The sequence below is a fragment of the Streptopelia decaocto genome (assembly GCF_964273445.1).
Source record: "Streptopelia decaocto genome assembly, chromosome: 2".
Lineage (NCBI taxonomy): Eukaryota > Metazoa > Chordata > Aves > Columbiformes > Columbidae > Streptopelia > Streptopelia decaocto.
In genome coordinates, this window is record NC_138655.1 from 21,847,521 (window position 1) to 21,873,253 (window position 25,733).

At 38.7% G+C, this 25,733-nt stretch overlaps 1 protein-coding gene across 2 annotated transcripts; it reads right to left on the reverse strand.

Annotated features, from left to right (window-relative positions):
* Positions 1–501: 501 nt before the first annotated feature.
* On the reverse strand, positions 502–24,231 carry ATP6V1C1 (ATPase H+ transporting V1 subunit C1). 2 transcript variants are annotated; one of them, XM_082047122.1, is made up of 14 exons: positions 24,128–24,185; positions 22,512–22,592; positions 17,458–17,640; positions 15,224–15,291; positions 13,985–14,070; positions 12,915–13,009; positions 7,992–8,083; positions 6,823–6,921; positions 5,778–5,846; positions 4,294–4,386; positions 4,112–4,205; positions 3,513–3,610; positions 2,268–2,394; positions 502–1,106 (listed from the first exon to the last, which is right to left on the reverse strand). In XM_082047122.1, exons 3-14 carry the CDS (start codon positions 17,587–17,589, stop codon positions 1,011–1,013), a joined length of 1,149 nt encoding a protein of 382 aa, XP_081903248.1. In that variant the 5' UTR covers positions 17,590–17,640; positions 22,512–22,592; positions 24,128–24,185; the 3' UTR covers positions 502–1,010. The 2 variants fall into 2 exon arrangements, with proteins under 2 accessions (XP_081903248.1, XP_081903247.1); XM_082047121.1 differs by lacking the exon at positions 22,512–22,592 and having other exon boundaries at positions 24,128–24,231.
* Between the last annotated feature and the right edge of the window lie 1,502 nt (positions 24,232–25,733).

Sequence of the window (25,733 nt, forward strand, 5' to 3'; positions counted from 1 at the left end):
TGTGATAGCCACTACTGAAGTAAACAACCCCTCTCTACAAACATTAAATGGAAGCTGTTATATTACCTGTATAGTAGAAAAGATGCTGCCAAAACTAAAAAAAAATGTGAGCATCTAACAGTACAGTATTCAAAGCTGTAAAGTAGCCCCACGCTTCAGCTGATTGAAAAGAGCAAAGAACTATCAAAAAAATCCCAGACCAGCATAGCCTGTTAGCATTTCAGGTTACTCCCCTCTTCACAAAATTTGTTTCATATTTTTGCCTTAGTGTCACAAATATTTAAACACGAAAAACATTCATACATAGGTTTGGTGACCAAAGAACAGACTTGAGTGTTTCTGCACAAAGCAAAAGAAATACCTGCATGTCTTAAAAGCACCTGTGCTGATGTCGGGTGCATCTCTGTACCACTGCGTGCAGGATGAAGCACTGGTTTTAAGACTTAGCACATTGCTTCAGTTTAGACACAGGTATCTACAGTTATATGTGGCACAAGGAAGTGACACACTTGCACAGGTATGTTTATTTTTTTCCTGTGTTTACAGTGCTTCAATTGTAATTTTAAACCATTCAGAAAGCACAATTTCATACCAATTTTACATACTTTACATCACAGTTCAACAACATTAACACAATTGTATCTAGTAAATCAAATGAGCAAAATGGCCATGAACATTTACACTATTTTGTAAACAAGTTTTTTTATAAACAATGGTACATGGAATTAACATAGACCACCATATGAAAGAGGAATGAGCTTTTCCTTAAATAAATCACTCTGTTTATAAATACTTCAATTCTCTCAATATACATTTACAGACATAATTGGTTAAAGCAGATTACCTACACTGTTCTTTAAAAAGAAAACACCTAGAGATGGATCACTGTGTGTTAAACTAACAGAAGAAGCAAGCATATGATTAGTAGAATGTTGCAAGTTTTACTTTACTTCAACCTCCCTTCTGTTTGTTTGCATCAACACTGAGAAGATTGTCATGTTAGGGAACTTTCACTTGAATTCCAGCAAGTTACAATCGATCTTGTAGTACACATACGGGTAGTACTCCTGTTGACTGAGGTTTAAGCCTGGAATATCCATAGTTGCCTGCAAATAAAGTTTTGAGACCAGTTAGACTCTTACAATTCAGACTCCTATTCAGAAATAGATGAAACATTCATATGTTTTAGAAGTAAATATGCCAGCCAAGACTTAAGCTTAATTTTTCATGTTCAAGTGACTGTTTAAGCAACAAATTTAGAACTTTGACAAATGAAAAACAAATGCTTTCCCAAAAGTCTAAGTAGCTTTCTATCAATAATACACTGCTGCTGCTATAGTGAACATACTAAACGTTTAGTGAACCACTAAACGGAAGGAAAAGTATTGCAATTATGTTTTACTACTTCTAAACACAGTTTATGAAATAATGTTATAGGGTGCTGAATGATCCTGGAAGTTACAAGAAGTTCAGCATCTTTAATTTTTGCCTGAATTGTCTCACATCCCCTTGCCCCAAAAAGGCCTGGAAATACTTTGTATTTAATGTAGTGGTTTTTCCAATGTTGAGAAAGGTTATTTTTAATATTTTAAAATGTGGCTAATCTAGTTGTGTGGTCTGTCTTTAACTACGGAAAGCACTGCTTTTCAATACGAAACAAATTAGTAGAATAAGCCTCCTAGCAAACCCGCTTTAAACATGAAAATGAGACTGACAGATGGAAAGGATGACTCCATCTTGACATCAATTCAACCTCCTTCAACAGAGATGGATGACTATGTTAACTTAGAGACAGCAATGAGACAAAAAAAAAAGAAAAGCGTTGTTTCAGTATTAAGGCCACTGTTACCATAGACTGTGGAAAATTCACATATTCCTTCTGGGCTCAAAAAAATATATGAAATGTGTACAAGTTCCTTAAGGCTAGTTTAATATAAAAGTTGACTTTGTTTGAATTCTTTGAGGATACACATATGTATGTAGTCTATAAGATATCTTTCCATCGGCAGTAGGGAAGAATGCAGTAAGAAGTTACGTTAGGCTTTTATAACAGGCAGCTTGCCAAATGCATTAGTTGCAACCTTAATACCATCTGCTTTGCAAAAATGTAAAATAGAAGTGTCATTTTCACAAGGAGACAATTTTCTGTACTGTGACAAAATGGTGGAGAATATGGAGACGTTTAGCTTTTTAATAAATAAACTTCTTTTTGCTTAAACAGACCAAACCTAATATTTAAGGGGAATAGCAGTAACAAAAATACTTACATCAATGATAGCTGCTGCACTGCTGTCAAGGTGTTTGTATAAGTCATACAAAACCTCCCTCAGTTTCTTCATTGTTTTCTTATTAGGCTGAAGCAGCATTGCCTGGAAGTTAACTGGCAAACCATACCTGAGCAAGTCAAGCAGAAAACTATGAAAATGCTGAAATGAGCATTCTTTTATCTTTCAAAGCAGAATTTTATTTTGAAAAATAAACATATTGTTGAAGAGCAAATTCTGCTCATTTTCATTTTTGTGAGATCATTCTGTTTCCACAATTCAGAAGGCATCAATAATGTATAACTTCTTCCTTCAAGTTTGAAATAACAAAACAGAAGTCTAAATGCTTTTAAAATCCTTTTAAACCCTTGAGTACTCAGCACAATTACCTGGAGTCTCAAAGTTTTGAACATTCCAATTAGTTTACTTGCTAGAGTTCACTTTTGCCACTTGGTGGAGAATCCACTCAATCCTCCTTTCTAGAAGTGTGGAAGCATTTGCCAATATTCAAATCAAGTTCAGCTTCCCTACTCAAGTTTATCTTCAAAATAAACCCATCACAACTACAGAACAGACTAGAATGCAAATTAATACATTTTTTTTCTCCTCTGGTTGTCTCCTTTATGATAACTTATCAAAAAGGCTAAAAAACCCCCCAGGTCCCTCCTGCAGAATAACTACAGCTGTTCTTAAGTCAACTTAGTAACTACTTAGTAACTACATTTCTGGATAGATGTGAAGAAAAAAAGCAGAGTAATTTTATAGTTAAGAGTATTGAATAGTATAATACTGAAAAGTTTAGAGTAGAAAATTCTTAGGCATGTTTTAAAGAAAAAGCATACATTTCAAGATGTCAGTCTACATTTCTCAAGGCCTGGATACTTCTTTATTCTGAACTATTCCCACTTCCCACTTAAATAGAAGATACAGTAAGGTTATTTTACAAGCAGCTCACGAAGCAAGCTAAGAATCAGCAGAAATGCCTTGCTGCAACTTACAGAGTACCTTTAGTTCCTAAAGCACTGGTGGCAAGACTATCCAAGGGGCAAGATACACAATTACCTACCTCAAATATTCACAACTGGCAACAAGAGCTATTGCCATCAGCTGTTCCTACTGCCCTACTCCTTGTTTCCTCCTGCCTGGACAAGCAGCATTCACACACCTCAGCCTGGTAAACTCCCAAGCTAGATGTAAATTCTTACAAAGTCTAGGAAGAAAAGCCCATATTCAGGTCTGCCTCATTACCTTAAAACAGATTCAACAAAAACCCGCAGTGCTTTCACATGGATCCATGCAATGAAAGCTTCACTGAAATTAACTTTCAGCCACCGAACCAGAGGCCCCTGTGAAATGGAAGAGGAAAAAACAAAAGTTATTTGAACTTCAGAAAAAGATTCAGTCCATCAAGAATGTTTGAGCAGATACTCAATATCTGTACCATGATAATAAAGACAACCTAAAAGACAGAGTTCACTATGGACATAATGGCTCAAGGGTGTTTCAACACTAAGTCAAGAGAAATGTAATGAGACTTCCATTGTCTCTTCAGTGCACCATCTCAGCTTCCATGGGCTAACTATTTTAGTAATATCTAATTATTTCACTCAAATGTTTGTCCATTTTCAAACTTGATATATCATCAGCACTTGGTTCAATGCAGTGAGGAGCATTTGGGCTACAGGAAACTCAGTTATCCCTGAGCAGATAAGCTGGGTGGCAGGCTGACTATGTCACATCATCATTGCAATGTTTTCTAAGAATCACAAGGTCATTAAATTGTTATGTAGCAATAAGAAGTCTTTGATGTCTCATGTTTCTATAATCACTAGTTTATACAGACTTACAAACTGTTTCTTCTTGTCGGTTGACAGTCTATTCATTTCCTCTTTATCGGCTTTCATCTCTTCTTCATTATACTGGAAGTCACGGACCATAAACCTGCATTTGGAAGTGAATAAAATCAGAAGTGGCTACCTAGACTTCCTTCAAAGCATGAGAGACAGAACACACACAAAATAAGCCTTACTTGTATTCTCTGGCTTTATGTTTGAAGTCATCCACTGCCTTCCTGAACAAGGTGACGTTACAAAGGTAACTATCTTGATCCTCAAAGAGTACACTACACAGAAAAGAAAGTGTCAGAATTGATAACGTTCAAGTCACCACAGATCAGATATGCAGTAGCTTCAATTGTACTTCATCACTACTAGGCAAGCACATAAATGTAGATAATCACACTGGATTAGTTCCCAGATTAAATGCCTTATACAGAAAGTAACTGAGACTTCAGCAAGTGCTCTTATTACTCTCTTCACAAAGGATGGCAGTTTCCATTTCCCATTTGGAGACTTCACCACTCAGAAACACTTCATACATGTCTGGATATTTGTTCAAGTTAAAATTATTTTACAGAAAAAGGAACTAGGGCTGGTTTAATACTGAAGCTTGGACTACAGAATTCATACAAATGCCTGTTTTAAAGGGAAAGGGAAATGGATTTAAAATAGAAAAGGACAAAAATTAAAAAGACAAAGGTTGGTAAAAAAAGCGTTTCTTAGGCTGTAAAGATGACCCCCAGATTTATTATTTTATTGTTCAAAACAATATTGCTTAATTTGAGACTACACCTTAGGAAAAAAGCTCGAAGAGATTTAGACTGTCCCTCAGTGTGATACAGTTTTCAACACAAGCATTATCCAACAGTTTAACAAGTCACCTCTTCCTAAGCTATCCCTAGGCCATGATTTCAGAGTAATTAAATAAGAATCATTAGCAGATCTCCCAGCAGGCTTAAGTTGATCTAACTCAAATGTGAAGTTAGCCAGAGCAAGTTCAGATTTTGTAACTGGCACAGAGCTGGTAATATCAGATCTGCCTGAGCAAAACCTCACTCTGTCAGTTAAAATTAACAAGCAGCAATGCTTTGTGCTACATGGTGACTTTACTGTCAACGTGGTTACAAGATTGCTAAAGTGGCTTAACAGTATTATCAAATCCTGGCCCCAGTCATGCCCATCACAGGCACCGAGCACCAGCCGGGTACAGAGGATCTGTGTTAGCCCAAAAGAGACAAGTTACTTTTCTTTGCACACAGGAAAAATATCTACAGTTGAGGTTCTTCACTCTTTAGCAGCTTTCAAAGAGTATACGTAACTTGAAACAAGTTCTCTGAACGCAGGCATAAAGTTTACAGGCTAGCAGCAGAACTTGTTGCTAAACCCCACCATGTGTTACCTTGAAGCCGAATGTGCCTGACCTGAACTAGATTAAATTTTCAATTCTTCTACTCTTCCCAAATAAATTAGTTTGAGAACTTTGTTAACTCTAGAGTTAGAGATCCTTTGAATTTTTTTCTCAACTACAACATAATCAAGTTTGGTCAGGTAAAGCTATAAAGTTGGACATTCTAAAAACTTCCTATGAATCTTTAAAATTCAAAGTCACTACAGATCAAGAAAAATTATAAAATATAGAACATGCAAATATGAGATTTAGCATTTAACAACTTACTTGCTGGAACGTGGTACAACCATCTCTGCTAGTGTTTCATATTGCTTAACCCAGTCATTATAATTTAACCTAGAGAATACACAGGTTATGGTTAGACATCTATTACTGCAATAAGAAATCCCAGATTAATGGATCAAGTTTTTCCAAAAAAATGTTAAAAGCATTTAACCATCACAACTTCCAATCCACGTGCAGGTTGTCAGAAACATGCAAGACAAGAGGGACAGTCCTCATGCTGTTTTTATTATTGCTAAATAAACTATAATGATAGCAAAAGTAACATATTTTATCTTCAGTCTTCATACAAGTTTACAAGTGTAAAATTTCTGAAATTTAAGAACTATGAAATTAAATTAGTCATGATTACGTACAGATCTCAGGGGACCACATGGACTTAACTGTCAAGGTTTATCAGCAACTCCTTATGCAAATCTGCTCTTCTGATTTACTAATCGGAATACTTTTTCCACAATTATGAACGGGTTCCCCAGAGTCCTGCACTTGCCTGAAGGATCGCTGAGAATTTTGGAAGCCTTGCCTTTCAGTAGTTGGTGTTGAAGAGGTCACACCTTTTCAACACCAAAAAAAAGTCAAAGGTGAAAGAAAAACAACAGTCAAGATATACTATCCAACTGTTTTTTGCTAAAGTCACTGCAAAACTCTTCACCAGAGTTTTACATGTGACATGCTTCATGTGATATCAGCCTGCTGGCTGTCTTTACAAGTTAAAATTTCTTTTTGTTCCCAGCTCCAGAAAGACAGTCTAGTGCCATTTTCTCAAGAATCTTAAGGACATCCGTATCACCATTTTCTTTGGACAGGGGAAAAGGTGCGATTTTTGTTGTTTAAACATTTCAGACAGGAGCAACTTGTTTGCAGCAAACCTTTGACATGACATAAGCAGTGTTCCACTGGCAGTTAGTTCATCCAGGAAAACCCTGGACAAATTTAGATGTCCTTTCTTACAGTATTATAGGGTTGTGAGATCCATTATTTGATTTAAATTCTAATTTTATTCTGTTCTTAGGACAAATAATAAACTTACTTCGGTACAATCACTAATAACGTGACCAAATATTCTGAATCGAGTACAAAGTCCTCTTTCTTTACAACATCAGCAAGACTTCTGGTTAGCAAGCTTCCCCTGCAGAGAAACAAAGACAGCCAGAGTAAATACATGTTTAAGAATTGGATTAATCTACACAACAGTTTCCAGTGATTGACAGTATAACATTGTCAAAAATATATTTTACTTAAGCATCCACTATTAGCAGAGCAAATAAAATGTCCTTATACGTATTTTATACCTTACTGTCTAAAGTCACTGAAGTCAGTAGCCCCACTGCTGTGTGTTATTTCCATATGCCAAATACCTCACACAGTTAAGAAGCCTAGTTATCTTTGTAAAAGCAGTTTAGAAACACAAGAACCATTAAAACTATTAATCGTGAAGTCTAGGATACAGAGCCTCAGAGTTACAACTAACCTTGTACAGATTTACATACAGAACTTAATTAAAAGTTTAAAGCAGTATAGTGCCTCATATTCACAAAAGACTAAGAACACACACAGATTTTATGGGCCTTAGCTGACAAACTATGATGGCTTAAGACAGGACTTAAGGCTTACTCATAAAATGGCCCATGGTTCTGAATCAGCCAGTAGGCTTCTACCATTACTGTAATGGTAGGGCTGGGTCAAATTAATCAACTGTATTTTGCACAGAAGAACTACTGTACCTCAACTGTACTTCAGATAATCATCACGTACATGACAAGACAGCATGCAGTCCTTGCTTATTTTATTATCTCCATATATACAACAGCTGTCTCTCTGATGGTTGATTTTGAGGGAAGAAACCCAGTAATATTGATATGCATAAATGGGTGTGAAGGGAAAGATTTCCTTGTTTAGACAGACACATAAGTAGCAGCGTTACACACCCCTTTAACAACAAGCTTCTCTCAAAAGTTCCAGCAACTTATACTGTTTGTACATGCTTTTGTGTATCTCATAATTGCTTATCAATCACAAGTGAGCTATTGGCAGCAAGTCAGTTGTTAATAAGTGTTCTTTCATGACAGCTGCTATTCAAGATTGATAAACAGCTCAAAAACACATTAAGCTCAGAGCCCATACCTTTTCACATGTTACTAAGCTTTCATGGTTAGATAACTTTTCTGTGCTACATTAGCAAAAACCAATGTGACTTACGCATTCTTTCTTTCCAAATTCTGAAGGTTCCCTTTCAGATTATTGTAGGCTGAGGCTCTTGCTTTTAGATCATTGTCAATCTGGTTTACGCCCTTAAAGATAAAAAGAAAAGGAACAGTGTCTAAAGAACTATAATAGTTTTTAAATTATTTCCTAAGTACAAAGCTTAGATCTGCCAACAAAAACTTAATAAAAAGACACACATTTAAATTATTATTTCTCTACTGCCTGACAAACTTCACTCAAAACTCAGAAAACTCTAAATCAGCCAATAATAGAAGTTACACATGTTCTTCTGGAATTATCTGGACATTCTGCTGCACGCAGCTGATCATTACTCCATCACCTTGAGGCTATCACACTCCATCTCAGCTGACAAGAGAGATCATTTGATGTTTGCCTTTCTACCATGATACAAATACACCTGTGAATACTGGGTACCACCTCCACATGTTACCTCACTTCTCATTATACTTTTCCCTCATTAGAGTTCCAGTGACAAAAAATATGAACAGTTTTGTGAGGTGCAAATCAAGAATTAAGTAACCCAAAGCCTTATCGCTTTGTATCATCTGCAGCTTAAGAGAAGACTCTGTCACACTGTATTTACCTACTGCAATGTTCACCTTTCCTTGAGGTGAACAGCCTTGGTCACTCAAAGACAGAATATCAACTAAATGCATCATCTGCCCAATTCCAAATGGCTGTTACCATTTAAGGTTCTAAATATCATCGCAATAATCTTATGTCCTTTCCCCCCTGCAAAGCTATTCCCAATTCTGTATGCTTGCAAAGGAAAATACAAAATATTATATCATCACCTCCCTTCACAAAATCATCTTTTGTGCTATTTTACATTGGCAGTGGTTTACAACTACAAAGAAAAATCTGTTTTACAGAGACTTTCTTCATTTAGTAAGAACTTAGATATTTTGGAATATCTGAAGTTGCACAAGGTCAGTTCCGGGCTAGAGAGATAAATTGGATTCAAGTCTGAAATACTGTTTATTTCAGACAATAAATATACATGTCCAATCAAAGTAGAGGCAGCATTCTACATTTAATGTTGCTGGCAGCCTTCAATCATCTTTCAAACTTTCATATGAAAGTTCCAACTATTTTACTGTTCCGACTCAGACTCTCCCATTTGGCTGGCCATTGCTGCTCAGGTAAGTCATCTTTCTCAAATCCGTCCTCCAGCACTAATTAGAGCGATTACCAAAAATGATTCATTCCCAGCTAGGTAACTGGACAGCAAGTGGAAGAACACAAAACAAATAAAGCAATTAGTAGGTCCTAAGCAGCCCATTATGTTCCTATCAGCATGTACCCTATACAAGGAAGTATTTTAAAGTCAATATACTTAGTAACAGTTGGATAACTGAAAGAATGTGGAGCAGTGTTGGTCTGGCACCATAACACTGCCTACTCACTGCTCCTCACTGTCCTGTGTAGGTACAAGCACATAAAAATTTCCAGGGACAAGCAACTAAACACAGTCAAGGGACCCTCCCTGGACTTAGGCCGTTGACATAATACTTTGTTTGTGTACAACACTTCAGATTGGGGATGCAGATATGGTTTTATTTCCACAAAATAAATCTCTACATCACTTAGTTATATAGTGCTCTTGTTTATGGTAACACTTAAGTTCCCTTGGCTGTAGCAGGAAAGAGTCATTAAAAGCCTGAACATTCTGGCATCTTTACAGATACAACAATGCTTTATACAAAATACTCTGAAAATAAGACAATCTATTTTTTAAACAGATGAGTATTTAAGATTATTGAAGTTCTTTGGCTAATGTAACCTTTAGCAAAGTATGTAGAATATTTCAGTAGGTGTCACAAAGAATGCATTTTCGAGAAAACTTTTAATGCACTAATTTTATCTTTTTTTATTTTTCCTTCTCACAGCTAGAAGACAGCATTAGGGAAAAATTAATTAGAAGCTATTAAGCGAGTACCTTTGCGCATTTGGACTTTTTCCCAGACCAACAAACTTCCCTTTCGCCTTTCCCAAGCATCAAAAGTCTAACTATACATTGCTTAATGTCAAAAAGCAAAACACATTGATACCAAACACTGCCATTACAAACCAGTTCCATTCATGAGTTCCTAATTGTCAATACTCTCATTTGTAAAGTCTTTTAAAAGATGATTGCTTAGACAAAAGCCTGTTACTGCTGCACCAGCTGCAGTTTACTGTAAACAAGAAGCAACTTTGTTTCCTGTTAAAATATTAAGAGAATGCAGAACTGCAAATCTCAACATCACAGCAGAGCTCTTGAAAATATATTTGTGTAACAGTGAGAAATGAAACGACAATACAGCCTTCCTTTTAGTAGTAGAATTGATGGATAACTCATACACACTATTGCAAAATGAGGCAGACTCATGATATTGCTAAAGAAAGTATCAGTCTAACACAGTTGGCCTGTTTCTACCCATAGCAAAACCCATATATTTAAACCACTCATATAGTCACTGGCAATACACAAGTGTCTTCTTGTAACTGTACAAGTGAGCTGTATGTCAGTAGATACCTGGGTTGCTGAAGCACTAGAGTGCTGAGGATATTGAGGTTGCCTCCTTGCATAGCAGTCTTATAACCATAATTTCAAACACAAAGAATGACTAGATTAAGTGACAGCTCTCACATGGCACAGATACCATCATCAAAGTCTTCAGTACTGACACTGGCATTCACAATACTTCTGAAAGTTAAAGGCTGAAAAAACTTGATGAACAGTAGATTTCCTTTTATTTTAAAGGTTTTCAACACCGCAATAATTTTTCCTCAACTGACAAACTCCCCCACTGCAGTTGCCATTACTCTCGTTTCGACAAATATCAGAATCTGCTATAGTGAGTGAGGGGGATATAAAGCCATACAGGAAAAGTAGTATCTCATGATTTGACAAGCTTTACAAGTTATTTTAACATCAACATGTCAAGAGGCTTAACCAATTTTAATCAATGTAGCTCTATCAATTTTCCTGTATCTTCATGTTAATCAGATATCAAAGTGAAGATTTTAATATTGTTAGGGACAAAACTGCTTCAAATCCTGTGACATTGTCTCCTAGGTGCCACTTCCACAAGAATGTAAGGCAATTTCAGTCATCTTCCTCCTCTTTTCCACTTTATGGACACACATCATGGCTCACAACTGAAAACAGTTGTTAAACTATTTGATATTAGATTTAATGCACAGGTGTCCTTGAAGCTCTCCTTATAGAAATGGAAACCCTCAACATAATGATTCAGGCTCAACTCCAGCAGACCTGTTTCTCTGCATTTATTATTCAGCCTAATAACCCAATGAGGTCCCTAAATTAGATGGAGAAGAATGTAGTAAGCCAGTTATTTAACTTAAGGTTCAGGTTGTGAAATACAACTTTCCTGCAAGCAGATGATTTATCTAGCAAACTCCAGGACACAGGAGAACGTGCACTGAATCCTTGACAATATTTCAGTAAAAAGCATATCCCTTCATGCTCTTTGATACTTTTTCCAACAAATTTAATTGCTACAAAAACAAGTTTTATACTATGGCAACAGTTACCTTCCAAAAATAAGACAAAACACAGCTGACAACTTTTTTCAGTAACTCTCACCCCTATTCTATAGCCAAACCAAACTTTCTCCAAGAGCCACTTCCTTAAGACTTGCAGAAACCACTTCACCCTATCTTCTTATGTTCTACCCCACTTTCTCCAACAACATCTTCTCCCAACTCAAACTTTGTGCTTATACCTGCAGTAAAGAGCTGAACGCTTCATTTTCATACCTTCTTCTGATGAAGCAAAGCTTCTGTACTTAAGGAGTGTCAGATATTAAGATTATCATTTTATGTCTGTGGGATGTTTTTAATGTGCAAATCTTAAGAGTCCTAAGCCAGTCAGTCTTCCTCCAACAAAACTCCATACTGCAGATGTTTTCCAGTAGTTACTGAATATAATTTGTGGAGTAAATTCGAGATGCAGTGATAGCCCCAAAGAAAACATCAAAATGATAAGTGTTTGTTACCTTCTCAGTGAGCTATGTACCACCTATTAAGATTTTGCAATTTCTGCAAAAATTTTAAACAGTTTCAGGAAAGAAACTAACAAGTAATTCTCCAGTTATAGCAAAGCATTAAGTTGCCAGCAGTAACTCCCATCCCCACCCGAACTACAGTTTACACAAATCTGCCACCAAGGACTACCTCTATAGGTACCCAGAGCAGCTCTTGCTTTTTTCCAGGTTATGTATCACAGAAAATTTCAAGAGTCAGTTTGCAGATTACAGAAAGAAAAAAATTAAAAACTGAAAAAGCTGGGAAGATCCTTAAGCAAGGGTAGCTCACAGAGAACTCTTTCGCTGCTTGAATGCAGGAAGTCACTGCTGAGGACCCCACCTAAGCTCACAGCAAGTACAAACCAAACCAAGCCCCCAAAGTGTGAAAAATTTTACCAAGGTAAAGACAGGGGGAAAACCCATGACAACACTGAAATGAGCTTTCCTTACACCTGCCATTGAAGGCTTATTTTTCCCCTCACAACTGAGCGCCATGGCTTTCAGAAGGTAAACAAATTCCTTGGTTTACTGCTAATAGTCCACAGAGTTTAGGAACAAATGGCATGCACATAGCAAAATTTAAATGTGACACAATTTGCTAGCTATTTCTTGGTTAATCCAGTGATCTTAGAAAACAAAAATCAGCAAAGACAACATGATGGCTTTCACAGAGCACGTTCCAAATCCTTTCCCAATTCTAATATACTTCTTCAGTTGCTAAAACACAGATACTGCTACTACTGCTATTGTTATCAAAGTTACATAAAGCTAACAAAAAGAAACAAATAGCTTTGAGTACCAAGTTTTGTGCACAAATACCTTAAGTTCAAGTAGGAAAGTTTTATAAAACAGGCTACCTTACCTTTGCAATAATTTCTGAAATATTCTTCAAAGATTGCTTGATTGGGTATTTGGCCATATCCCACTGGAACCTTGTTATATAGGTGACCAAGTCAACTAAAATTTTAAAGAACAACTTTTTAAAGACAGACAACAAAAAGACTGATGTATTATAATCCATGTAGGATTGCTATAACAGAATACTATAAGAGACTGTGGACCTTCACCTGTGTGGACCCTAAGAAACTTGAAAATACACAATCAAGTTGTAAGTTACTGTGATCTCTGCCTCCAGATACTGGTTTCTTCACCTCTATAGTAGTAAATATCATTTAGGGTCGAGATCAATGATGGCTGGAGAAGTACAGACAAGACCAACTATTTTTAGTTTTGTGTGAAAAATGGGTGGGAGAAAGAAGTGTTACAATGGAAAAAGAAGGCAAATATTATGTGGCTCAACTGAAGCAACAGTTTTGTAAAGCTGTCTATGAGAGAGACTACTCCAAGCCCTTATCTAAAAATAAGAATGTTAATTATGACCACTGTATTGTCTTCACGTTAATCCACTCATATTGACCTCTCTTACACCAATACAAGCTGTGTTAATTATTATGAAATGGCTATTGAAAACAAAATATTCATTTAGAGACCAACGCAACTCTTTACTGTGATAAAATGGACAAATATTTTCATGAGACAACTAGTTTTATAAAGACATTTTATCACAATTTGGGAGCAACTGGGTATTGCAGCACAACTTACATAAAACCATACCTATTCGGATGACAGACTAAAATGAAGAATGTTTACAGTGACCATTAATTTTCATGTTCCACCAGAGGCCAGTGATGACAAAATACAGCCCTAAAGGACCAGAGGCTTCTGTGAGTATTTAACCTGTAGATCTAATTTCTTGTCATTCTGGATCCTATAATTTGTTTCAGGGCAAGTGACTCATGGAAAAAAAAGTACTTCCGTATCTAAACTAGGTTCTCGGAGTGTCATACAGAGAAGCAGCATTCACTACGTTTCAGGATCGTTGCCTTCCCTCCTGTTACTTTTAGAATGCACATATTATGGTTAACATTTTACCTCCATTAGCCAGAAGATTCTCCTGAACTTTATCTTTACTGTCTTCTAGAACATCAGCCATATACTGGGCCACTTTCTTTACAACACTGAAAAATGAAAGATAAATATATGAAAAAAGGAATGAAAAAAACTGCCATTTTGAGAATACCATTCATGAAACTGATCTGAAATTGTCTGGGAAAAAAATTTTGGATTGGATCAAAAAGGAAGAGTTGATTGCTTTCCATATAAGCTTTCCAAGAGCACAAACTGGGATCAGTATGTAAAGAAGACCAACTTCTCAAATACATGCCAGAACTTAAATTCTTCTCTAACAGTTCTCAACAAGGTGAGGCTACTTTCCTGGCCTCCAAGTAATAAGGGCTGACTTCAGGTGTAATCTCACTATACCCCAGTCTTTCTGTGAAGTCTGTGGCAATTTCAAGATCCTAAACCCTTTTTAAAAATAGACAGCGAGGTAGAAATCACCAATAATCCAAACTAAACACAAGGCAACCGTGACAATGAAATACTAAACGTAACTGAGGAGCCATGGAGAAATTCCAGCCCTAAGGTCTCATGAGATGTGACACATAAGACCTGCCTTCCTCACTACAAAAGCTATGTTTCATATGGGCATGTGCCATGTCACATGTGCCATGCCCAATAGTTTCCTTCTCTATTTAAAAACGACTACTTAATACTTCTCTCTTTGAAACAGAAGATGGCTCCACAGGTTCCAGCCACGTGAAATTTTGTTATATTTGATCAAAAACACTTTCAAGGGATCATTAGTTTATTCAAAAAGAATAGGTTTTGCATTTTAATATTAATGCTGTTTAATCCCTCTGTGGATTAGGAAACAACATGGTTAGTTTCTCAAAGTCTGTAAACAGTGCTCTAATGTGCTAAAAGAACAGTTTTTACTCCATTTCATTAGCACTTCCTGCAGCTGCCAGGCTCAGTTCTTAACAGTTGTCCAGGACCCAGCAGCACACAGCACTACTGTAGGGAGAAGCACCTTTCATCAATGCATAATGTCCCACTAGTCCACAAGAAGTTCAGATTTTTTTTTTCCCCCAAGTAAAGATACTAGGAAAAACAACAGCTTAGCTTATTGAAATCCTAGCTTGTCGACTGCCTATAGGGATCACTATGAAAACAAATAAAAGTTGAAAATAATCCATGTATTGCTAGGACTCAGCAAACCATCACATCATCATTTTAATAGTTTGCATTCTAGTAAAAATAAACTGTTACCCCTCCACAAATGCATCCAGTTTAGCCAGCTCATCTGACAGACCAACCAAAACATCCAGTGTGCCAACCTAGAAGGAAACATCAAAATGCATTAGCAATTGTGTATAAACATAGAAAGACAAAAACAAATTACAAAAACCACTACATCTCCTGAACAGATAGCTTTTCAGAACTACATAAAATACTGTACTCTAAGATTTCAGACTTGTTACTTTAAGAAAGTCACAACGTGTTTCATTTGCTCAAGATACTTCTAAAGTACCACTCTATCAGACCTAACTCTTTCTTCCCCCTCCTCCCAAAACCACTTTCTTCGCTAATTTCATGTGATAATCTAGAACAATATGTAAACCTTTCTGGGGACAAGGATGACAAAAATTTTAGACTCTGTATAACTCAAACATTAGAAAATTAGAGCACAGTGAAATATCCTGTATTTAGCTCTTTCATACGCAAGTCTCAAATGGGTCTAAGACACCAAAAACCATAAAACCAGTATAGCTATGCTCAAGTTAAAAAGCCAAAGGGTAATTATTTTTAAATAGGTCATATAATATCAGTTTCCTTTGGTTCTCCAAGTATTTACACATTTGTTCATTCTGTTCAATGAAAGCAAGAGATATCTCCAAAAAGATTACTCTTCTTATCTTTAATATTTTAGCTACCACTTTATATTTCTTGCTGAAATATTGTTAGGCATAAGTGAAACTTCTGTCAAGATGCTATTAACGTTATTTTTTTGTCCAGCATATTTGTTCTATATATTTGACCACTCAACTTCGCATGTTTCCTGTCCTCTTTAGCCTTGAAACAAAAAGGAGCACAATTACTTAAGTAACATCACAAACAAATTGCTTTCTGTCTCCACCTTCTTCTGAGCTACACACAGAATATGGAGGTGAATGTTTTGACCAGTCACAAGCCACAGGGCAAGTCAGTCTTTGAGCAATAAGACTGCTGTTCAGTGGAGAATAAAACACGGTTTCAATGAGTTCTAGCTAAATAATCTCACTCCTTAACCAGTTTTACCTGGTCCACAGAAGCCAGAGGATTTCCCATTGTATATAAAGTACACTCAGCTTCTGCCCTTATCAGGGAGTAGAAACAAATACCAATCATTTTTAACCCTAATGGGCCACATCAGTTTCCAGTGATAACTTCTCTAACTGCTGTAGGCACCCTACAGCTGGAAAGCCATCCTGACTGATGTCCAAGGATCTCCTGGGAGAACATGGACATTTGCTGTAGTCCCTCTTCCTACCTCTACCAGTATATATTTTGAAATAACTCAGGACAGTCTAAATGTAAATGTAAGTTATGGCGGTTGGAAGATCCTCTTAAAAGACACACTGAAGCACTTCATGCCCTGGGCTGGTTCCTCAGCAGGGACAGGAATAAAGGCATCACACCACCTGAATCTGATTCATGCTGCAGACAGGGACTGGTGGCATTTTTTCCTTTTCATTTTGATAAGCTTTGGTGAGCTTTCACTCAGCTAAACTGAGCTCACAATTCTTTTTTTTTTTTTCAAGAAACATTCAGGGGTCAAGATAGACATTTTCTTAATAAATATTCTGGCTCATAGCTTTTCCATATCCTGATAATTATGTTCAACCATGAGAAACTGCTTTCAGATTTGGTTTCTCTTTTCACAGCAATAGTTCAAACAGTTTTCTTTCCATTTTTTTACAGCACATATCAGCAGGTCACACTGGAATACTCAGTGGGAGACAACCAGTGCTCTAACAGATGAATGGTACTTTTGGATGGAGAAAAGGCAGCAGCTGTTTGATCAACCCCTGTATTTTAAATCAAGCCTTTTCACTGCTTCTTATCCAGAAAAGGGGCAGCAGACAATTCAGAAGTGAAAAATAAACAAACAAAACAAAACACCAAAGGAAACGGTATCATATGAATACTCAGATAACAAGTTTCCATTTTTCTTCTAATTTTCTTCTCCAGCCAACTGCTGTCAGTATGAGGTCAAGACTACTGTCCCTGGAAAAACTGCTGTATTGGCTGAAAGAACACAGTTTGCTGAACCTTTAAAACTTAGAGTGAAGAATTTTTAACTTAAAATTTCAGAAAAATACAATTGTTGTCCAAATTACGTTTTAGATCTACACAGACTCTAAAAAGTCTGCAAGCACTCCCCATCTACAGCTGTAGTCTAAAGAAACAAAGATGATGCAAAACAAACACACCTCTTCAGACATGAAATGGGACTTACATACCTTCAAGTCCGGAATATTGAACTTCGAATTAGTAGAAAGATTGTTATTTTTTGTAGTTGCTGCGTGTAGTTTCTCCCATGTCTGTTGGCAGGTTTTTTCCCCAGGAGCAGAAATCAGCCAAAACTCGGTCATTTTTGTGTCTTTATATTGATGCTCTCTGCTTCTGAAGATGGAGGCAAGACGCTAGGTAGAGAAGGGAAGCCGGTGAGGGTGGGGAGAAAGAATATCTGCCATTAATTCAGAATCCAAAGCTTTGCCTGAAGAAAAACATCTAATTTCATGTTACTAAAGTACAGTTTCAGCCACTGTAAGAGATTTTACTAAGAGTATCACATGATTCAAAATAATTTTTTTCCTGTCTTCCAAATCACATTTGCAGAGTTGGAAAGCCTTTTATAACTGCCCATCCTGCAAGTTAAAGTGGGCTGAGTTTGCAAAATTAGCATCTCTGAAGTGCAATTCCACACAAGATTTTAAGCAATCTAACTGAAAATAAATCCAATAAAATCAGATACAAATCTTATTTTCACAGCTGTTTATATCTTCCAGCATCCATACAACAGACAACTTTTTCTGACCACATATAGCTTTTTCCAATCACTTTTCAGATTAGGACAGTGTTTTTAAGTGAGTAAATGCCTAAAAAGTGTTTAAATCCTATAAGGTTTTGTTTATTATTTCAAGCAAAGAAGATTCTCCTGGCAGCTAAAAATTTCAAGAAAAAGGACATTTTCTAGTCTTCGTATCTCTGTTGTCATTGCAGACCTTCACTAATGTTATACATACTGGCCTTAGTCAAGAGAGTCTCAGTACTTTGCAAATGAGCTCTAGAAGTTCATAGTATATACATTCTTCTGTCACTAAGAAACAGAACACGCTGGTTGAGAGTTACTGGCTTTTTTTTAAATAAGGAAGAACAAAATCAAAGCACACCTTGACAGAATCTAAATGTCAAATTTTGATATTTGCAATGTCTTTTGTAGCAGCTTGGAAAGAGTAGAGACTAACCTACATTTCATAACAAGCACAGACTACAGCACTTCTACAGCTTATTTTTTTTGAGAGAGAATAAAATATTGTAAGAATGAATACAGAGCAGCAAACTTTAGCCAAAACAACACATATAGGTCCTCCACCTGTTTAATCATTCTAGGCTCAAAAAGTTAAAGGGTGTTTAAGCTAGAGACAAGCTAAAGAAAAGCCTGTTAGCTGATTCATTTGTTCAGCTACTCAGAAAGCCTAAAGCTGAAGTTTACCAACCATTAAACTAATATCATTAAGCAAATCTTGTCATTGGCATAACAGCCATTCTCCTTCAATTAAGGGGCCTTGTTTATAACAAGAGATGATGACACCCAGCTATTGAGGCTCTTGATGCTGCACACCCCAGGATGGCTGACACTGCATTACCGGGTAGTGCACAGCAGTGCTATAATCCTCAATACAGACAATGCCAAGGCAGGTACAGATATTTGAGAAATCAGAGTATTTACAAGACCAGACATGTCCCACTCCACAAAAGCTTATCCAGCCTGACCCAGCCCAGTTCTGGACACTTTCCAGAGCTGGGGCCACACACCTGCACATCTGGTTCTATTCAACAGAAGGTGGTCAGAGACTTGGAAGTTATCTGTTCTCTCCTCACTGGCACTATTCTCTCTCCTCCCCTAAAACATTGTCAAAGCAGGTTGGAAGGAGATGTGATAAGGAGTTATTTTTTCCTGAAAGTATGGGTGAGAAAAGGGGTCCTATCTCTGAGCAGGATGGGTGAAAAGACTGTGTCTGCTTCCTCCAGCATGCTGTGGCCCGGGCTGCTGGGGGAAGCAGAACCAGAGAGGGGGTGAAACCCACCCCAACAGCCCCTCCGGCACCACTGGGCCTGGCGCTCAAACGCATGTACTGTAACAATCCTTGGTCATATCATACTGATGATTTTGGTATGGGGGGTATCATGAAAAATTAAAGCAACATTAGTCATCACCAATATAACATAGCATGATATGGGGCCTCTTCGCTTATGGAAGCACTAGCCGGATTATCTCAAACAAGTGGTCTCCACAGGAGGTCTACTAATTATCAAAATTTGGAACGAGACAAAATTTCTTTTTATTCAGATTAGCCTAATGCATTATCTTCCTTAACACATGCCAAACTGAGCAGATCCATCGTACGTGATGTTTCCCTACACTTCACTGAACTCTGGCCCTATAAAGGACATGGCCAAGTTTACAGTAAACTTCACCCACACAGGGAGACACCACTACAGCTGACACACACACACACACACACACACACACAGTCTTTAAGCTTTAAACTGGGTTTTGTTTGGATTTGAGTAAACCAGGACTAGAAGAGTCTTTGGAACAAATAAATAAAACAGTTTAGGTGGTGGTAGCAGCAGTGTGCAAATATCTAAAAGAAGAGCCATAAGGTAGAAATCCAGACTCACAGAATCATAGAATGTCCTTAGTGGGAAGGGACCCATAAGGATCATTGAGTCCAACTCCTGTCCCTGCATAGGACAACCCCAAAATTCATGTGTCTGAGGGTGTTGTCCAATTGCTTCTTTAATACTGTCAGGCTTGGGGCTGTGACACCTCCCTGGGGAGCCTGTTCCAGTGCTCCAGCACCCTCTGGGTGAAGAACCTTTTCCTAATGTCCAACCTAAACCTCCCCTGGCACATCTTCCTGACATTCCCTTGGGTCTTATCACTGATCATCACAGAGATCAGCACCTGCCCCTTTGTGAGGAAGCTTCTCCAAGCTGAATGAACCAAGTGACTTCAGCTGCTCCTCATACAGCTTCCCCTCCAAACCCCTCACCAACTTCATAACCCTCTTCTGGACACTCTCCAGTAGCTTTATATCCTTTTTATACTCCTATTCAGTAAGACAGATGGAACATCGCATTCTCAAGTTTTCCACTAAAACATAAATAACCCTTAAAGAATAAGTATAAAGTTTCCAGAGATCATACCATCTAAGGAAACAGTTACATGTTTACAATGACAAGAGTTTCATTCCCTGCATTATACATTGGGAAATTCAGGCTCACCATTAAAAATCTGAACATCTTTTCCTGAGGGAAAAAAAAATGCAAACAACAACACAACACTTTAATAGACCCTTTGAGAAGAATAACTGCTTTCAATAAGTTTTTTAATCTTTGAAAGTTAGTTTTCAAGGACTAACTGTTCAGTCCTCATACAATGACTGCAAGTCTACCACAAAGAAAACTGAAGTAACAAACACCTGACAGACTTACAGCAAACCTTTTTAATGCTTAAAAAACAATGTACTAGAACACTTCACAATTCCTTAATATCAGAGACAAAAGTGGATTGTTCGACTGAATAACCAAGACCTTTTTCTACTGTTCAAAGCAAAGATGTAAAGGTGGAATAGCTGTAGCTCCCAGGAATCATTAAGCTTGTAGATTTCCCTTTCTCCCTCTTCTGTCTGTGTGGTTGCTTTTCCTGAACCTCCATTACATTTCCAATAGCCATGGGACTTAAGACAATTCCCCGTTTCAGCTACCTACTCAATGGAGGTATTTTCAAATATATACAAGAAAAAAGGCTCGGTAGAAGAATTTTAGATGTTTGTTTCTATAGATTTTTTTAATGTAAGAGGGGTAATGAATACTGAATCGGAACTACACAGAACAATGAACAAGAAGTGGAAAAGGAGAAGTGCTACAGAATGGTAAGAAAAACAGAAATAGATACTCGTCAATCAAAAAATATGTACTGACCCACTGTAAAATGACAGCCATTAAATTTAAAGAGGACCACAGAATAAAGCAGGAAATATCAACTGTTCAAATCTCCTAAGTAAACGGACAGGTATTTTTTAGCAAACTATTATTTTATTCCTTTGATCTGCAAATAATGGTATATACTCTGCCTTTAGATTCACCACTGCGGTGATTTTTTTTTTCTATCTTTAGGCCAACAGGTGTTTTTAAATTGGCCAGCTTTTGCACCTCAGCAGCCTGCACAACACCCACCACCAGTCTCTCTTTGGCCTTAACATCAGAACATCGGTTTCATGGATACTATAATTTATAAGCTGCACTTTGCCTTGGAAAGATTTATCTGTACTTTTGACAGTACTTTAAAAATACACTATGGCAATTATGTGATCAGCCAAAAATTCTAATCAAATGCAGACTGGGATATCATTATACTAAGCACTGCCTGTATATGGATACAGCCCTAACTTAAACACCTGCAGTCAGAAGCATTGTATGTTGAAACGTAAGTTACAGAGGGAAAAACAAACACAATAAAAACAAAGTTACAACAAGTGTGCTGGCAGAATCAAGCCTTGTTGAGCTTTAGTCTTCTCATATCCCAAGAAAATGCCAAAGGCAAGTTCAAGTTTTCAAGTACTTGGCTAACAACCCAATAATTAAACTTCTTTCCTTTCTCTACTTTGCTTATGATTGCAACTGAAAGCATTAGTTAAAGCTGAGAATCTAAAGCAGAAGCAGGGAGGATAACCCCAAGAAGCTGCCTACCAGCTTCCATCTCACCTTCCTCACTCCCAAAGACCATTAGCTGCATTATCCCATTCAAATTTTCTCACACTTTCCTGCTCTTAGGTTTTTGGACAACAAACCAAGGGAATAACCAAAAAAATGTAGACAGTATAAAACCCAGAATACGCAATAAGAACAGACAAGTGAACTCTTGTTTATACCATGTACCTTTATGACCAGCCTGTTTTTGTAATGCACTATTGAGTAGAAGTTGTCCTAGTACAGTTTCACCTAAGCATTGTTAGAGATTTTTGGTATTTCAATTGTTTCTGACATATATTTATTAAAATACATATTCATAAATGGATACCTGCATACATAAAGGTAATTGTCTGTAACACATAAATTTACCAACTTAAAAACATTCAGTACTACAGCACTAGTTAATCAAACTAATGCTTTCAAGGTGGTGGGTCTTTTCTTCCTAAACATTGCCCATGCAAAACCCTACCACACCATGATACTGAGTAGAAATTATGGTCCTAGTTCTGTTGAGTATGGGTAAAGCCACCTGTTACGGAGTGAAACTGCTTCTGAGATGTCACTGTAAGCATTTTCTGGCCAACTTCAGCATCAGGTGTTTGCTATACAACTGAAAAAAAAAAAGTCAGGAAAATGAGATACTACATTTATATGAGAATCTCTCTATAGACCATGCTAACACAAAGCTCAGGGCTTTCAGGAACAGGTTCTAGAATTCCAGATTTGTATACGTCACTGAGCTAGCTACCTCGAGGCTTATGATTCCACAGATTAAGAAACTACTGTTTTAATACTGATCAACCAAAACATCCGTATCTCCAAAAAAATACATTTAACCTTGCAAGACCAGCAGTGCAAGACCTATCTTTATCTTGCTCAGTACTCATGAAGAACACAAATTCTCATTTATAAAGGCTTAATACTGGAAATTCATTAGAACACACTTTTCTCATTTTAAATTCAACAACTGGGCAGCATCCCACTAAGCTTCCCTTGACATTTTCTCATAAGCAAAACCACAACATAACTTTGAGGTGTAACAGTCTTCCACGTGCTGTTACGAAGAGATTTAAGTAACATAAATAAATTGCCAAGGTGTTCTGCTAGTCAAACAAGCACAACTCATCTATAAAATGCTTGAAACATTCCATCTCTTGAAGCTTTACTCTGGAGTACCTGTTTTTGATCCCTAACTGCTCTAATGCCCAAAGTCTGATTTATTATTCAAAATGTATTCTGCATTGCTACTAGTAATTTATACTGAGTAATTTCTATGCTACTAGGAAAAATTGATTTCCAAAGAAAAATCTTCCATACAGTACACTATAATCTAAACACAACTGCCAAACAGCTGTTTCAAAGCTGCAGCTGGAAACACATATAACGATGTCAAAACAGAACCTCAGCTAAGACACTTTGCATTGCATTTCTCAAAAACAACCGGGCTAGGGGAAGGCGACAATTGTTTCGTCTTTCCTATTTAGCTCAACACGAAATCTCAATCTACTAATGTGATTCTTAAGTCTCCCAATATCCAGCACTAAGTCCCCAAGAGTTACCCCTTCAAGCTCGCTCTCAGAAGTCACTTCTGGCGCTCGGAGCTCGGCCTTCGCTGCCTCCACATTCCATAAACAGCAGCGGCCGCACAGAGGAAGCGGGAGCTGCGCACGGGGCGGTTTCACAATGGAGAACTCGCAGGCCGGTGCAGACGCAATCCGGGGCAGGCGCCTTCACCCTCCCCGAGCCGCTCATCAGGATCACGGGGATTAGGAGACAGTTCCCACCGCGCGGGCAGGCAGCACCTGCCCCGGCAGCCACCGGAGCTTTCCCGGGCGGCGCTTTCGCTTCGTCCTCCGCACAACCAAACCCCGGCGCGGGGGCCGGGCGAAGCGGCGGCAGGGCAGCCCCGACGCCCGGCAGCCCCGGAGCGGCGCCGAGCCCTGTCAAAGCCCCGGGGAGACGCGGCGGCGGGAGGGCCCGACCTGCGCTGCCCTTCACGCCAGGCCCTGCGCGGCCCGCCGCCGAGGAAGGCCGGAGCGCTGCGCTAGGCGCTCGGAAACGTCGTGCCCCGGTGCAGGCCGCCTCCCGCTTCTCCTCCTCCTCCCCCGTTTCCGCGGCCCGGCCCGGCGGCTGCCCCGCACTCACCGTCACTGCTCCATCCCCCGCCGGCAACCGCGCGCCGCCCGCACACCCGCCAGCGGGTCACGTGAGGCGCCAGGTCAGCTGACTCCGCCGCAGCGCTGGTCACGAGACAGGGGAGGGGCTGGGCAAGAGGAGGTGTGACGCAGGGGCGCGGTGACTGACAGGTCCGCCCGGGGCGGTCTCGGGCCGCAAGTTCGAGACCCGGCCGCAGCGCAGACTGGGGCGCACATTCCTTCGCTCCTCCTCACCACACGGCCGGCGCTCGCCCAGGGTATCGCCGCGGTCATGGACACTAGCAGCCTCCTCGGGGCACGGAGCCGAGCCTCCCTCGGTCTCCTCAGGGCACCGGCCTGCAGAGGGCCTGGTCAGCGGCAGCCCCTGCTGATAAACCTGGGCTTGGCCAGGGGCTCTATGGGAAACGCACACGTGGGGCATAGCGGCATTCTCCGCCTCAAGGAAGCAGATGGTGTTAAGAAGGCTTTATATGATTTTGCCCTTGGGGCTGAGGAGGATAGTCAGGTTTGAATGTGTGTGTTTTGGCTGCGGCTGGGTGATCTTCCTCAGATCAGCTCTTGGAAAACACAGAGTCTTGGAAAACGCAGTGGTAGGTAGTGAGCACAACTATCGCTGTGTATGTGTCCTCAAGTGCTCGACTGCTGTGGGTCTGCAGGGAAGGATTTGGGAAAGACAATTTCCCAGCAGGTGAAGGGTGGGAAAACGTGGGCTCAGAAACAGTTGTTGTCTTATTTTGGCACCAACCCCCATTTTTCTTACTTTATGCAGTAATTGCTAAATGAAAAATAGCAGACTATAAATTGCTCTGTTACTAGAGAAGTCAATTCCTTGTTTGCAACTGCTTACGGTTTTAATTTACAATATTATCTGGAGAAAGCAGGAACCATGTACAAAAAGCAAACTGCTTTGCTGGTTTTGCTGAAACAAACTATTTGTTCCCACTTTTCTTCTATTTTCTGAAGTGGGCACAAGTTAGGGCCATCCTATAGCTGTGGGTGGCTGGTGAGGAACTGCAGCTCAGAGGGGACACAAGCACCAAAAGGTGACTTGATGTGTCTTTGTGTCTCTGGAAGCAACTCCTCTAGTCCAGTAATCTTCTTCCCCTTAAGTATTTGTGGATCTAGCACATCCAAACTCTGCTTAGTCAAGTTCAAAGTGTGGATGTTGTGAAACAACCCCTAATATGGCAGTTCAGTTTTCCTTCAGCCATTTATGTTGTTCTTCAACCACAAGAGGCTTCTGAAAACGCTTCTGTTACGGAACTGCCCACAGCTGTTTATAATACTCTCGACATGTTCGAACTGGTACAATTTAGTTAGGGAGACAATGCTCGTATCAGTATATTAAAAAAAAAAAAAAAAAAAAAAAGCTTACTCTAACTCACTAAAACAGAAACTTAACCACATTGAAAGTGGGCAAACTTATTTTTAAATACCCGCATTACGAGTTCCACCAAGAATCATTTCTTAATGGCTGAATTATTAACACTCAATTTTCAGTGGAAATTATTATAAAACTTCACAATAGACACATTTTCTCATTATTATTGCAAGCCATTTCCTCAAAATGTGGCAATATATGCCATATGCCAGCA